Source organism: Rana temporaria, chromosome 1, assembly GCF_905171775.1.
Source record: "Rana temporaria chromosome 1, aRanTem1.1, whole genome shotgun sequence".
In the NCBI taxonomy this organism is placed as follows: domain Eukaryota; kingdom Metazoa; phylum Chordata; class Amphibia; order Anura; family Ranidae; genus Rana; species Rana temporaria.
In genome coordinates, this window is record NC_053489.1 from 578,206,316 (window position 1) to 578,222,727 (window position 16,412).

The 16,412-nt window shown below is 40.3% G+C and overlaps 1 protein-coding gene across 1 annotated transcript in view; it reads left to right on the top strand.

Annotated features, from left to right (window-relative positions):
- SCFD2 (sec1 family domain containing 2) overlaps positions 1 to 16,412 on the top strand; it is a 653,104-nt gene that overhangs the window by 99,633 nt on the left and 537,059 nt on the right. Inside the window, exon 4 of the mRNA XM_040334879.1 lies at positions 9,165 to 9,340. Coding sequence (XP_040190813.1) covers positions 9,165 to 9,340 — 176 coding nt within the window. The remainder of the gene's footprint in view (positions 1 to 9,164; positions 9,341 to 16,412) is intronic.

A 16,412-nucleotide genomic window follows, 5' to 3' on the forward strand; every position in this document is an offset into this window, starting at 1 on the left:
TTTTAGGTAGACTGACCTTTTAAGGAGAAGGTGTTGGACTGAAATATTATTTCTTTCTTTTTTTTTTTTCTTCTAAAACAGCTAAGTTGCATAAGAACCACCCAGAAATAAAAGCCATACTTTTTGGTAACAGCACAGTTATCATGTTACATAAGGCTCAGAACTCAGATGTGGTATTTTACATTGCACCTCAGCAGAATTTAAGACTTTTTATGTTACACCATATTTTTCTTTTTTAGAGAATTTGTGCTTACTTTGAGCAAAATTGCCTTTTTTTCCTGCATTTTCTTATGTTTGTAAAAGAGATATTGCAGAACTTACATTTAAAAGCATTCTTGTGCAACATTTTCTTTTTTTTTTCTTTATGCTGGCTGCAGGTGGGGAATTAAAATAATTGATCTAATCACTGTTATAGTGGATCTTGATGCAGCTGACTATTTACTTTATCGTGAGCCTGAACTCAATGAGTGAATGTTTTCTATCTGATCGGGAACATCTAGATATGTTAATTGAGCCTAAAGTGGATGGAAAGCCCATCCATGAAGTCTGACCTAGGCACATATATCTGTAGGGTTTACTTATCTCTCTCCAAAGCACTAAGACCCCTTTCACATTGGGGTCACCCGTGTGTTAGCGCTAAAGAGCTACTCATTTTTGCAGCACTTTAGTGCTGTTTAAGCAGTACTTTTCAGTCGCTAATGGGGCACTTTTAACCCCCGCTAACGGCCGAAGAGGGGGTTAAAAACGCCCATGTTTCGGCGCTTCAAAGCCCTTTTTAGGAAATTCGGAAGTGTTGGCCATTGCTTTCAATGGTCAGGGGTGTTTTAGGAGTGCTGTATACTGGGGCGTTTTGGGAGATGCTGCTTGCAGGACTTTTTCTAACGTCCCGCAAGTGCACTGATCCAGTGTGAAAGCACTCAGGCTTTCACACTTGGGAGGCAGTTTTCAGGTGCTTTACAGGTGCTATTTCTAGCACTAAAAAGCCTTTAAACTGCCATAGTGTGAAAGGGGTCTAAGTCCTGTGTCTTTTTGCTGCTTCGTTCCTCTGTTATCCGCATGATAACTTCTGACAAGTTCTACAACACACAAGATAAAAGCAGCTGGAAATTTGTGTTGGGCGGAACTTACAGACAGATAAGCAGAGAGCATGTCTATTCACAGCACAGCAAATTTCTTTGTTTTGCTGCCTATGTGAAGGGGGGGGGGGGGTGCCTTTCCTCCAATCAGCAATAACACATTGTGCCCAGACTCCCCTCCCACTGATGAAACAGGAAAAAAGATTTGTAACATGATGTGCATTTTCTAAAGAATATAGAAAGGGAAATATAGCAGATATACATGTAAAACTTATGTAGGGAGATTTGTTTAATCTCTGTGTATCATCTGGAGCTGTTCACTTCACTAGATATAGGAGAGGGTGTACAACCACTTTTAAGTAATAAATTGAAAAACATTTTGCCTTAAATTACTTAAAAATAGCCTTGCACTTCTTGAGCGTATGAACTCATTCCAGCCTCATAGCTGTATATCTGTAGTATGATATTTATTACATTGGTTTCTCTAACTGCAAATCTCATAAGATTTGGAGTGGAATTTGTTGGTATATCTACTGTTGCTTGCTGTTCTCCTTAGTGGACATGTAATTGTACCGGAAGACATGCAGACAAGCATCTCCCTGCTCCTACTTAATTTTTTTTCTGCAGCTCCTGCTGCTTTTTTAATATTTCAACTCTGGTGATCAGGGGCAGCTCAACCATCAGGAACATGATTAAAGCTCAACTATCAAAATATTCCCCTCCACACAGAGATACAGTGCAGAACAAGACTTTTGGAGGCCTGCAATACACGCATAGATTATTTTTTTTTGATCAGCCGGCAGGTTGAAGGGAAAGAAAAAGTAACAGATTTCTCCATCTCCATTATACAGCAAAGATTGTAAATCCTCCCTGCCAGGCTATTGAATCTTGAGAGGCTTGCGGTAGCTTTCAGAATACCCTTACAGTGGATGCATCTGATTTGGATGCAGTCACTGTTCGGCCAAAAAATAATTATGCCCAGCTCCTTTGATTTATCAATCGAACAATATCAGACAGGAGGGAGCTGACAGGGGCAAACAGAAAGCAAATTTCAGGTGGTTCAACAGGAATAGGAACCCACTGAAATCTGCACAGGGTATAACAAGCTTAAGTCAGCAATTAGTAAAAGGTCAGCCGCAGGGAGAGCATAGGCCATTATTTCTAATTGGCCCTTAGATTGCCCAACCTCTTGCTCGCCATTCACAAAATGAAGCCAGGGACTTTGTGTTTTGTGAATAGGCTGGAGAGGATGGGAACAAATACACCTACACAGCACTGGAGACTGAGACCTGCAACTCTCACATCTGAGTGGGAGCTGTACGAGTTCTGGCATGTAAAACAATCAGATTTGCAAGGCGCCGAAGAAAGTCAGCATATCCAATTTTCCAGAGTGGACCTGCATGATTTTATTGGTTTTTGATTAAAAAAATGTTTTGCCTTGCTGAACAACACGTTCTCAATCACTGATACAAAGACACAGATCAGAAAAGTCATGGAAAACAGAAATTCTTATCTGCATGGTTGCGTTGGGTCTGAAATTAATTAAGAAAGACACTGTAATAGACAGTTAACAATGGATGCTTCTATGTTTTTTTTACAGCTCTGCCTTAACCCTCTTGGTCATGAAGGTCATCAGAGCTTCACGGTTGCCACTGGAGTCCCCTTCCACTCCTCCATGACGACATCACGGTGCTGGTGGATGTTAGAGACCTTGCCCTCCTCCACCTTCCATTTTATGATGCCCCACAGATGCTCAATAGGGTTTAGGTCTGGAGACATGCTTGGCCAGTCCACCACCTTTACCCTCAGCTTCTTTAGCAAGGCAGTGGCCATCTTGGAGGTGTGTTTGGGGTCGTTATGTTGGAATACTGCCCTGCGACCCATTTTCCTGAAGCGAGGGGGATCATGCTCTGCTTCAGTATGTCATAGTACATGTTGGCATTCATGGTTCCCTCAATGAACAGTAGCTCCCCAGTGTCGGCTGCACACACTTGTCTTTGTACTCCTCACCTGGTTGCCGCCACACACGCTTGACATCATCTGAACCAAATAAGTTTATCTTGGTCTCATCAGACCACAGGACATGGTTCCAGTAATCCATGTCCTTAGTCTGCTTGTCTTCAGCAAACTGCATGCTTTCTTGTGCATCTTTAGGAGAGGTTTCCTTCTGGGACAACAGCAACGCAATGTGATGCAGTATACGGCGTATGGTCTGAGCACTGACAGGCTGACGTTGAATGCTGAAATGCTTCTACAGAAATGCTGGCAGCATTCATACGTCTATTTCCCAAAGACAACCACTGTATAGGACGCTGAGCACATGCACTCAATTTCTTTGGTTGACCATGGCGAGGCCTGTTCTGAGTGGAACCTGCCTTGTTAAACCGATGTATGGTCTTGGCCACCATGCTGCAGTTCAGTTTTGGGGGCTTGGTAATCTTCAATCTTCTTATAGTCTAGGCCATCTTTATGTAGCAACAATTCTTTTTTTCAGATCTTCCGAGAGTTCTTTGCCATGACGTGCTATGTTGAACTTCCAGTAATCTGTATGAGAGAGTGAGAGCGATAAATACAAATTTAACACACCTGCTCCTCATTTGCACGTGAGACCTTGTAACACTAACGAGTCACATAACATCGGGGAGGGAAAATGGCTAATTGGGCCCAATTTGGATGTTTTCTCTTAGCGGTGTACTCACGTTTGTTGTCAGCTGTTTAGACATTAATGGCTGTGTGTTGAGTTATTTTGAGGGGAAAGCAAATTTACACTGCTATACAAGCTGTACATTCACTACTTTACATTGTAGAAAATTGTAATTTCTTCAGTGTTGTCACATGAAAAGATATAATAAAATATTTACAAAAATGTGAGGGGTGTACTCACTTTTGTGAGATACTGTATATATAATACCAAATTTTCAATTTTAATCGTAAAATGACACTGAAACACTGCACTGTTTTTTTAACTTGATGTGCCTTAAAAAACGTCTGCGTGTGTATTAAGTTCCAGCATCTTTTTGCAGGCAGCGCCCTCTAGGGTTTCGATCAGCCTAGCTAGATAGATTTTTACAAGTGACATGTTTGCTTATGTTTCATAAAGGAAATGAAAAGCATATGCTGAAATGCCTAAGGATTTCATTCAGGTTTTTTTTTTTCATAGGTCTAAAGGCTGCTGCCTTGTAACATATCAGTTACCTTCTCTCCTGACTAATTGTCCTATCCTTGTTTATCCATATAGTTTTTTTTTTATAATTATAAGACAGTCTTGTAAATTATTTCTGTCAAGCATTAAAGGCTGAACCACACTATGTATTTCCCAGGGTGTTTTTTTTCTTCTTTGTTTGCAAGTGGCATAAAACATAGAACCCGCTAGTTAGACCCCCCCCCCTTCGCTCCATGGCCTTTGCTTTATTAACCCACCAGTTCAGAGTTTTGAGGTCTGAGTGTTTTGGCTGGATGTAGCCTCAGATTTGGTCTCACTAATGTAGCATCCAGTGTGTTATTTCAGGTGTTGATTCATGTTTGCTTTAAAGATTTTTACTTTTTTTTTTTTTGCACTATAGTTTGACTGATTAATGTTGAACATTTTTTTAAAGAATCTGTTAGACCACAATTTGCTTTAAAATATGCTTTGTTTTTTACAAATTTTCTCCTTGCAAAAACATTTTATACCAATTTGTCTCGGAGACAAGAAAAATGCATAGTTATTTGTGGTCGATATAATTTTAAGACCTGGCTTTTGCAAATTAGTAATGTCTGCCCAGTAGATTCCTGTTTATCTTCTATCTTCACTATAACAATAAATTCAATCAGCAGAATTACTATTTCTATTCAAGTTGTCTTTCAGGAATGTGTAGATTTTTTATTTTTTTTGGTTTTGTTTTTGAGACTCATAACAAAGTTTCCCTAACCTCCTAGAAGCATCACGTTGACTCTGGTGCAGCTAGATATTTTGGGGACTTCTACCATGTACCTTTAGTGTGGGTTCACACTTGTGCGCTGCGAACTCGGTGTGGATTTCGCACCACATCTAAATCGCACCCTGTTCATGCGAACCGCTGAGGGTGTGTATGTTAACAACCCCCCCCCCCCCAAATCTGTTGTGCCAAAAAAAGGGCCCTGCATGATTTTGGTGCAGATTCTGATACAGAATAATGGCTCAAATCGCACTGCTGAAGAATTGCATGTGATTTGAACATGAATGCATTGCCATTTCTGTTCAAAATCGCATGCGGTTTCCCCACCGCATAGTGTGAACTGACACTTAAAGTGGTTTGTAAGCACCGTTTATGAAATTTGACCCAAACACACATCTGCATTGTTTACTAATCCCTCTCCAAATCTCCAAGTGCCTTTTCTCTCAGGTGCTCTGTTCCTCTGTTAACAGCAGAGTCACTTCTGACAAGTTTTCTGACACACAAGATAACAGTAGCTGAAAATCTGCGTGGAGGGTGCTTAGAGGGAGATTTTATTTTGTATATGTTTATTCATAATACAGCTCTGCATGTTCCTCTGCCTACATGGGGGGGGGGGGGTGCCTTTCCTCCAATCAGATGACACACAGTGTAAGTGCAGACTCCTCACCCACTGCTTGAAGAGGAAGAACGATTTCTAACATGATATGCACTTTCTAAAGAGTAAAGACAGCAGATATACATGTAAAACTTACATAGGAGAATGTGTTTAATCTCTGTGTATTATCTGGGGCCATTCACTTCATTGGGTATGTGAGGGTTTACATCCACTTTAAATATATTGTAACCTTGCGGGAACAGACTCCAACGGTAGGTGCCTTTTTAAGGGCTTGGTAGCCCACTTTTATTTAAAAACATCAAAAGGTTCACATATGCAATAGCATCCCTCGCAGGGGGTTCCACCATTACTGCATTATACAAACTCAAGAGCTTGGCCTCTTGGCTTTCAATCTTGGCATCCGACGGCTTCAGGCCTCTAGCCTAAGCCTAAGTTCTGTTCCTCAGAACACACAGCGTTTCCCAGAGATAAGCTCAACCCTTGCTTTTCTCCTAGTCAGCGACTTGCTGCTCAACATAAAGCGGCATCTGCAACCTGCAGATCTGCACACACTAGCTGCAATCCATGCAGCCTCTCTCTGACTCCTTTCAGAGAGTGAGAGTTCACCTGGCTCCCAGAGACCAGACCCAAACCATCACAATATATATATATATATATATATATATATATATATATATATATATATATATATATATATATATATATATATATATATATATATATATATCTATCTATATATATATATATATATATATATTGTGATGGTTTGGGTCTGGTCTCTGGGAGCCAGGTGAACTCTCACTCTCTGAAAGGAGTCAGAGAGAGGCTGCATGGATTGCAGCTAGTGTGTGCAGATCTGCAGGTTGCATATATATATATACCTCCTGTTTACCTTTTTAAGTGCTGCAGCAATGGTATAGATTTCTGTTGTTTAGTCTGAAGACTAAAAGTGAGAAATCTTAAAAAAAGTTCCAAGCTCTACTTACTGACCAGCCTGCAATAAACCAGATAAGCCTAACAGTATGCATTTAAAAATGGGGGTTTAGTGGCAAACATTTGCAAATGCATGCGTAAACTACAGGCCCCGGCAAGGCACCCTGTGATCTGTAGTCCCTACCTATGACTAATAAGAGGCTCCACAGTGGAAGCACATGCATTCTTTTAAGATATATGAAGGCAGATGAACCCTCTTTAAAGGTGCTGGGGCACATATTTGATATGCGTTGCCCTTCACGGCTCCTTACTGTAAAGACAAATTATAGGTGAGGGCAGTGGCTAATGTTTTGTATGCTTGATTTTAGGTCAGGCAATGCATTGACACCTTTGCAGCCATTGTTCTTTATGCTGGGTGTTCAATATGCCCCTGTACCTGTTTAAAGAGGTATGGGCTCCCTCCAGTCCATCTGCCTTCATCTATCTTATCAGAATGCATATGCTTCCACTGTGGAGCCTCTTATTAGTCAGAGGTAGGGACTACAGATCACAGGGTGCCTTGCCGGGACCTGTAGCTTATGCATGCATTTGCAAAATTCGTGCAACTAAACCCGTTTTTAAACGCATACTGTTAGGCTAATCTGGTTGATTGGAGGCTGGTCGGTAAGTAGATGAAAAAATATTCCGGTAGAAGAAGCCGAAACAATAAGGACTATTACGAATACAGTGACTAGATGGTTAATCCAAAAATACAAAATGTATTAAATATATTAGAAGACACATGATATGAAGAACATTCCCTAGTAGGGGCTAAGGTGATTAATTACAGTGAAGCTTAAAGTTGGTAAGTAGAGCTTGGAACTTTCGTTGGTATTTTATTTATATGAAAGTGAGAAATCGAATAGATCCCTTCACCAGGTGGCATTCTGACAGCTTGCAGCAGAGGCTGTCTGAATACCCTACTAGTGACTGAATATCAATGAATAGTGTAAATCTTTAGCCAACATTTTTCAGTTGAAGTTTGGCGAGCCAGGTGGTGGCATCGAGCCATATATGGCAGGCTTTACGGCAGAGAAAGTTATATTGATTAGAGCAGTGTTCGGTGGAATGTGTTGCACCATGGTAGAGCCAAGTATTTGCTTAATTTACCTAAATACCAAAGTGCATATAGCACTTAGTCCAGTGCTTTTAGTTGTATCACAGACTGAAATCCAGTGGCAGACCGTGTGCTCCCCCCCAATTTTCTTCAATGCTATGTAAAGGAGACAGTAGCTTTGATGGATGGCTCTTGGCTTCCTTTCCCTGCACTTTCTTGAGACAAGTGCAGTCACACTTTTTTCTTCATGGATAGTTTTTCAATGTTATTCAAAGGGGCTGTGACACCTACCTTTGTCTACCGTCAACAGAGGAGTAGCACAAAAATCTGGCCGCTGTATAGGGAGGAGCAGAAGAAGGGGGAGAGAATAGACAAAGAAAAGTGTATTTTTATGCTAGAAAATTATTGTGGTTTTCAACAAATACAAGGTATATCTACCTATAAGTAATATTTAAATGCATCACGAGAGCTCTTTTTTAATCCTTATGATCTCATTCATATTAAGCCTGGTTAAACCCTTTTAATTTATTACTGCAACACTTATGCCCTGTACACACGATCGGTTCGTCTGATGAAAACCAACCGATGAATTTTTTCATCAGATATCCGATGAAGCTGACTTTCATCAGTCTTGCCTACACACCATAGGTTAAAAATCCGATTGTGTCCAACGCGGTGACGTAAAACACAACGACGTGCTGAGAAAAAGAAAGTTCAATGCTTCTGAGCATGCGTCGACTTGATTCTGAGCATGCGTGGATTTTTGACCGATGGATTTCCCCACCGATGGGGCCCACACACGATCGGTTTGTCCGATGAAAACAGTCCATCGGTCCGTTTTCATCAGACGAACCGATCGTGTGTACAGGGCATAACAGTAGCTGATCAAAAAAAAGGATGATAGAGATACTATATGTAATTTGTATATGCAGCCTGACTGCTTTACAGTAATTAGGAGGGTTTAACTAGGCTTCATAGGAAGGAGGTCATAAGGTGGGCATTTGTCCTCGAAAAGATTGACAGCTATACTTACTAAGCATGCATAAATATTAATCGATATTGTGACAAATTGGTTGTTTCTCTCATTTATGAATGTAGGTAGCCCAGGAAGTCCTAAAACATTACTTTTCCTAATCCTCCAGGAGGGTCACATGAGAGAAGGACTCCCCCCCTCCTATAGGATTCACAGGCACAGAGAGGTTAGAAACTGACCACCAGTTGTTGCTCTCAGTTCTTGAGTTCTTCAGTCCTGCAGGCACTTGCACAGCGAACTCCTGTTTGTTATTTTGTTATTCATTTATGTTATTCTGCAGAGGTGCCCAGGAATACCTTTTCTTTCTCGCCCACATTCCGCAGGAGAGGTGATCCTCTGTCAGGAGAGCATATCACATTACTAGTTTGATGAAACTTGTATTCGGGGAAATGTGCCTTTAATTGTGACATTTTAAAGCCCTTTTTACACCAATTTTCTATGCGACGTATTCTCTTGTCTTTTATAGTAAGGGTTAATGTTTATCATTTTACAGGTAGAGTCACACCTGAGCAGCTTAGATCCTACATCATGCTGTTTAAAGAAAATCAAGAAGCTCTAGAAAACCACTGCGGCCTACTCCAGTTAGCCTGCGCCACAGTCCAGACACTAAAAAATCCACAGTGTGCCAAGTGGGACAATTTCCTTGCATTTGAAAGAGCCATCTTACAGGTAAGACCTTTGAGTTTCATATAAAATATAATTAAGGCTGAAGTTTAATCTGCTTTTATGTTGCCTTCTTTGGTTCACCCCCCCCCCTCCCAATATTTCATTAAAGGTTAACTCAATTTTTGTAAAAAAAAGAAAGAAAAAGATATATACACATACACAGTGTATGTGTGTGTGTGTGTGTGTGTGTGTGTGTGTGTGTGTATGTATGTGTGTATATATATATATATATATATATATATATATATATAGTGTACACAATTGTGACACAAGTCAATTATAATTGAATGTTGAATGTTCCTTTTCAATCTGCAGTGCTGTTATTTTCTGCAAAATGCAATATGGCAAACTGGAGATATTCTGTGCACAGATGATGTACAGAACGGCCCCTAGAAATGAAATGTTCTGGTTGTGTGATTGGCTAACTGGTTTTCCCAGAAGTCTGCACTAAGATACAAGTCAGATTTTGGGAATCCCCTGCAACAAAAATTTAATTTTTGTTGCAGGGGATTCACATATAATGGTATGCATACCCTACAGCTTTCCTCATTGGAACCCTGCAAGTACAGCAGCTGATCGATAATGATGAAATACTCTCATTCTCAACCACATGGACACAGAAAAACAGCTACTCATTCAGAATAACAAAAGGCCCCAGCACTGTACATTAATGACCCATAGTGGAGTGTTTTTGTCAACAAAAGTGGAGTTACTCTTTAAATATTTATGGTGTTGAAAGGCCATGTATTGTATATACAGCAACGTTTTCTAAAACCAATGCAATGGGATTTATTTACTAAGGCCACGTTTACACCTGAGCGACCGGGAGTGAAGCTACGAAACCTCGCCAAAGAAGCTCATGTACCAAACTTTGGTATTGAGCTAGGCCTGTTTGGCGTTGCATTTTTTCCACAATTTTTACAGCAAAATCATGCTGCTTTAGGGGTACCATTAAGAAATAATTCTGGAATTGCAGGAAAAATTGTGCAATTCTAACTGCAATTCCAAAATGCTCAAGCGTGAACAGAGCCTAAAACAGGAGAGTGAAAAATCTGTTGCGGCTCCGTATTCTAGCCATCAATCAGCTTCTAACTTCAGCTTGTTCAGTTTGACCGAAGAAAACACAGCAAACTGGAAGCAGGTTGTTTTCTCTGCAGAGCTGCACCAGATTTTGCACTTTACAGTTTTAGTAAATCGACCCCAGTGACACATTATTGCAAACAAAAATAGTACAGCAGCCAGTGACCATTTCTAGAATAAATATGCATGATGGATGCTTTCTGATGTAAGATAAGATGAGGGAAAAAGCAGTGAGCCCAAGGTTTGGAGATTCATGTGTACAAAGTTCAATTAGAGCACCAAACAAAGTCTGAGGGTCCTAAGACTTTCAATATCGATATTTCATCACAAGGAGACAACAGCCAAAACAGCCAACACATTTTGGAGGCTTGAAGATCTCCCCCTTCTTAAGTTTGATGGAGGAATTGGAGGACTCTAAAGTGGTACAATCACCAAGGTCTAAGGTTTATGTTTAAATATAAAGATCCAATATAAATCTACATAAATGCTACAATTGTGTACACAGAAACTTTACACTTGTGGGGTGGGTACAGTAAAAAATAGACAGCTGAGATTATTAATCCAAAGAAGCAGCTGAAATGGGTTGTGTACATGCCACAGCAATTATACCCCCTGACACTGAACGAGACCCACTCAATTGCTGCAGGATTACAGGGTTGAAAGAAGGGGTGATAAGTGGACCTCTCTGCCAACTGTTACATGCCCTCTGAAAAGCATTCCACCGTGGATTGCTTTTTTAGAGTGGCAGCAAGTGTAATCGAGCCCTTGCTGCACTCAGGATGGCAAACTCTTTGCTGATCAATTGATCTTTGCTACGTCTACATCTTTAGGCAGCAAACAAACCTTGGTGATCATACCATTTTAGAGTCCTTCAATTCCTCAATTGAACTCAAATCCTGGAGAGGAGGAAGATCTTTTGGGGCCCCCAAAATGCATGGGTATTGTGTTGACTCCCTGTGAGCAAATATCGATATTACAAGCTTTTGGACTCTTTAACCTTCTGTTTGGTGCTCTCATTGGAGTTGTGCACCTTAAATAAAAAATAGAATAGGCACTCTCTGCCATCTTTTCCTTTGTATGTATATAACAAAAAAGAAAAATCTAGATTGGACTATATTGGCCAGATAAGGTGTCCACACCAATAATGGTGTGGACACCTTATCTAGCCAATATAGTCCAATCTGGATATTTATTTTTTAATCATTTTGTAATAAATATAATGTGTATGTATGACTATCTTAAAAACAAATATATTTTTACTCATATAATTATTAGTCAATTGCATATAGTTGTAAAGTAACTAGTATTCAATAAATCATGACATTGCAAAGTAACCTGTATCTGTAAGTAGAGATATAAGTCTTCACGAGTCAATGCGTTTGGCTTGAAATAGCCTCATCAGGATGCATGAAAATTGTATAGAAGTTGTCTATAAAGAAAAATAACTTTAGGAAATACATACAAATAAATTCTCAAGTATTGTTGCATATCGCCTGTAAGAAATGATATATAGGGTGCACCTCAATGCTAGAGCAACAACTGCACAAGAACAGTCCCCCGCACAGGCATCGGAGTACAATAAGAGGTAAAAAAAAAATAAAGAAGTTGTGCACCAATATAAGAAAAAAATACATGGTTACTATTGTCCACAGGGGATAATACAACACAATAAAAAAAAAGACACCAAAGCTGTAAATAAAATATAAACTTTGTGATATTGCCTTTAGTAACATCTAAGCAGCACGTATGTTACCACAAGCTGTTCCAAACAGTCCAAGTGGTACTTGCTAGGCTCCTAAAGTAATGTTCAATAACAATTATTTGGAGGCAAAAGATGATATGAACCCGTAGGGCAAATATACAGCAATAGAGTAACCTGAAAACCAGCCCAGCATCACTGCATACAATTTGCAAATATGTGGCTAAATGAAATACAGCTGAATGAAAGTCTGAATACTTACTGTCAGAGCACAAATTATATCCGTCCATATGTACCAACGGCATATCCATAGCTAGTATGGTCTACCAGCACTTAATGCAGATGCATTCAAATAAAGTCTTAGCAGGAGAAACACACATAAAATGTCCACTATAAGCCAACTTCTGACAAAGGGAGAACCCAGTATAACCAAAAAAAACACAAAGATATAGCTCGAGTGAACAAACCTACCATACAGCCAGTCCAGTGCCTGCACGTCACAGTTATCCTACGGCATCTATGCCCCTTATGGCCTCTCATTTATACCCTCACCACCCAGCAGCCTTGTGCACCTTAATTTTTGATGGACACATCAAGTAGGAAGAGCTGGTCTAGAACTCTCATTGCAGAAGTCTACCAAAACTAGCGGGCAATTAAGTCAGCATCTACCCAGAACTGAAAAAAACATTTTGGGTGGATTTATTCTGTTAAATGACCGACCAGCTTATTGTTCTACGTAACCTTTTGTAATATTTGTACCACAAGATATTGCTTCATACTGTTTTAACTTTAGACCTTCTAGACACTGATGCTTGTTATAAAATAATATGTTGTGATGTTGTTTTGTAACCAGAGCAAACCACAAATTAGACTTGTTAGCAAGCAAATATTTGACATTTTACACCATGACCGGTTTGTGTTACCACAGTCTATGGTCTGGAAGGTTGCGTAATATATGTTTCTTATTTTTAGTTTCACAGGCAATAAACGGGTGGCAGTTTTTGTCCTAGTGCATCTCGTTTGTTTACACTATATTAATTGTTGTAGAGATAGAGTTGATTGAATTTGGCATATTCATACGGATGTTTTTTATGTATGGAATACACATATTATTAGAGCAGAATGGTGTTAAGTATTGGGCACATTTGCTTTGCAGACTTGAGGGTCTTGGGTTTAGTTGCAACAAGGGACACTGTTTTTATGGCATTTGTATGTTTTTGTATGCAAAGATTGTAGACCTGTGTACTGTGTGTCATAAATTAGTTAACTCAGTAAGAGACAAATTTCTCCTGTTTTTACAAATAGGTATTTACTTATCTATTAACTTGGCTATAAAACCAAAAATTTAAAAGTTGGTAGGTAGTCGAGTGCATTATTCTCAACTGGGCAATATAAATATAAATGTACTATATTTTTAATACAATAAATACACACACACATCCAAAAAAAATATTTAAAACTACTGTAACTTGTGCAGTATCACTATCAAATGCCATTGTGTCTTAAACAGCCTTTATTAACTAGGGTTCCTCCAGAAGTTACTAGAGGTTCCTTGAGAAAGTTTGCAATTTCTTCTCTGAAATCAGGAAGCACCGACACCATTGAACTTTTAAACCATCTGTGAGGGGAAATATGCTTCCCACTGACCACCAATGTATGTAGCATTATTTTCAGAGGGGTTGCTCTCCCACTGAACACCAGTGTAAGGGGTCCCTCTCCTAATGATCACCAATGTAAAAGCAGTCCTTCTCCTACTAATCACCAATCTAAATTGGCCTGTCTCATGACAATTAATTTAAAGAGTCCCGTATTTACTGGCCTCCCGTAGAAGGCGGCTCTTTAATGATTCAATGGTGGTGCCGTATAAAGAGGGTGTTTGACAGGTGGTTAGGAAGCAAGATGTAAACTCCTAACAGTTTATTTTAAACCCCAAAGAAAACTTCACAATCATGTCGCAACCATATCCATTACATATTGCTGTGGGGCATTTACTGTGAAGCCCTATTCAGGTGAATGGGTCACATTTGGTGTGTGGTACTGCCTGTTGAGCGCAACAGAGGGGATACGTTTTGTCACCCCATTAACCACTTAACCCCCGGACCATATTGCTGCCCAAAGACCAGAAGACTTTTTGCGATTCGGGACTGCGCCGCTTTAACTGACAATTGCGCGGTCGTGCGACGTGGCTCCCAAACAAAATTGGCGTCCTTTTTTTCCCACAAATAGAGCTTTCTTTTGGTGGTATTTGATCACCTCTGCAGTTTTTATTTTTTGCGCTATAAACAAAAATAGAGCGACAATTTTGAAAAAAATGAATATTTTTTACTTTTTGCTATAATAAATATCCCCCAAAAATATATAAAAAAACTTTTTTTTTCCTCAGTTTAGGCCGATACGTATTCGTCTACATTTTTTTCGTAAAAAAAAATCGCAATAAGCGTTTATTGATTGGTTTGCGCAAAAGTTATAGCGTTTACAAAATAGGGGGTATTTTTATGGCATTTTTATTAATATATTTTTTTAATAGTAATGGCGGCGATCAGCGATTTTTTTTTCGGTATTGCGACATTATGGCGGACACTTCGGACACTTTTGACACATTTTTGGGACCATTGGCATTTTTATAGCGATCCGTGCTATAAAAATGCATTGGATTACTATAAAAATGCCACTGGCAGTGAAGGGGTTAACACTAGGGGGCGGGGAAGGGGTTAAGTATGTCCCTGTGTGTTCTTACTGTGGGGGGGGGGGTGGCCTCACTAGGGGAAACACTGATCATCTGTTCATACATTGTATGAACAGAAAATCAGCATTTCCCCTGCTGACAGGAACGAGAGCTGTGTGTTTACACACACAGCTCCCGGTCCCCGCTCTGTAACGAGCGATCGCGTGTGCCCGGCGGCGATCGCGCCCGCCGGGCACACGCACGGGAGTCGGGGGCGAGCGGGGGCGCGCGCGCGCCCCTAGTGGCGGCTCAAAGAGCCGCTGTATAGCTACGGGCTCTCGCCCAGGAGAGCCGACCTGCCGCCGTATATTGACGGTGCGCGGTCGGCTAGTGGTTAAGCAAAACATCCCAGTGCAGCATGGGTACACCCCTGTCCACTGCTTTTGAAGCTTGCCACATGCCCACTGTCAAATGATGACAGAACGGTCCGGCTCTTGTTCTGGGACAAGGCGTTGTGTTGCTAGGACATGGCACAACCCCGACCTCTGTAAAGAGCCGCAGCTCTTTAACCATGTGATCGGCTGTGTCCAATCACAGCCAGTAACATGTAAGCAAGGAAAGCCGGTAATTGTCTCTCATCGCCTCACACTGACAGAGTGTGTGGCGAGGAGAGCCGATCAGCAGCATCTCCTCGCAGGGGACATCGAGACTTGTTATCAGGGCACTGATCATCAGTGCCCTGATTACAATAAAGAGCCACAAGTGCCAACAATCAGTGTCCACCAGTGCCAGCAATCAGTACCCACAAGTGCCACCAATTAGTGCCCATTATTGATGCCAGTCAGTGCTGGCTATCAATGCCGCCCATCAGTGCTGCCTATCTGTGCCTCCCACCAGTGCCACTTATCAGTGCCCATAAGTGCGGCATATTAGTGCCTCCGCATCAGTGCCACCTAATTAGGACACATCAGTGCCCATAAGTGCCACCTCATCAGCGCACATCAGTGAAGAAAAAAATACTTATTTACAAAATTTGGTGACAAGCTAATAAACTTTTTTTTTTCCAGTCTTTTTTGTAAAAATAAAAAACCCAGCATTGGCAGTTAAAAAAGAACACGTCTCAACCATGTGTATTTACCCCCACTGCAAGTATGAGCAAGGCATAGCGGAACATAAAACATAAAACCACACAACTGTCTGAAACAGCTATTGCACTTTGTTTAATTAAAGGAAAAATCCCATGTAACCTTAATCAATTTCTCCTTATCAAAGTCCATTAGGAGTAAACCATATCTATTACAGTAATAATAAAGAGAGAAATCTTCTGCGCTGGCCAAGTGAATTAAAAAAGGGAATCTACAAAGAAGGGGGGGGGGAAAGTGGTGTGTAAACAAAAGTGAAAATGCTGCTCAAATCTGAAAGTGTACAAATCACTAATAATGGGAAATAATAAATAATGATGAGCGCGGTCTCAAACAAACCTATTGCACATATATAAATTACTGCTGAAACTAGCAGTTTATGTACCTAAAGACGTGTCTGCAACAATAATAAAGTGCTAGTGCCAATAGCTATACCAAACAAACAACTCCAAAAACAAGTGATATGTGTGAAATAATAATAATATGCTT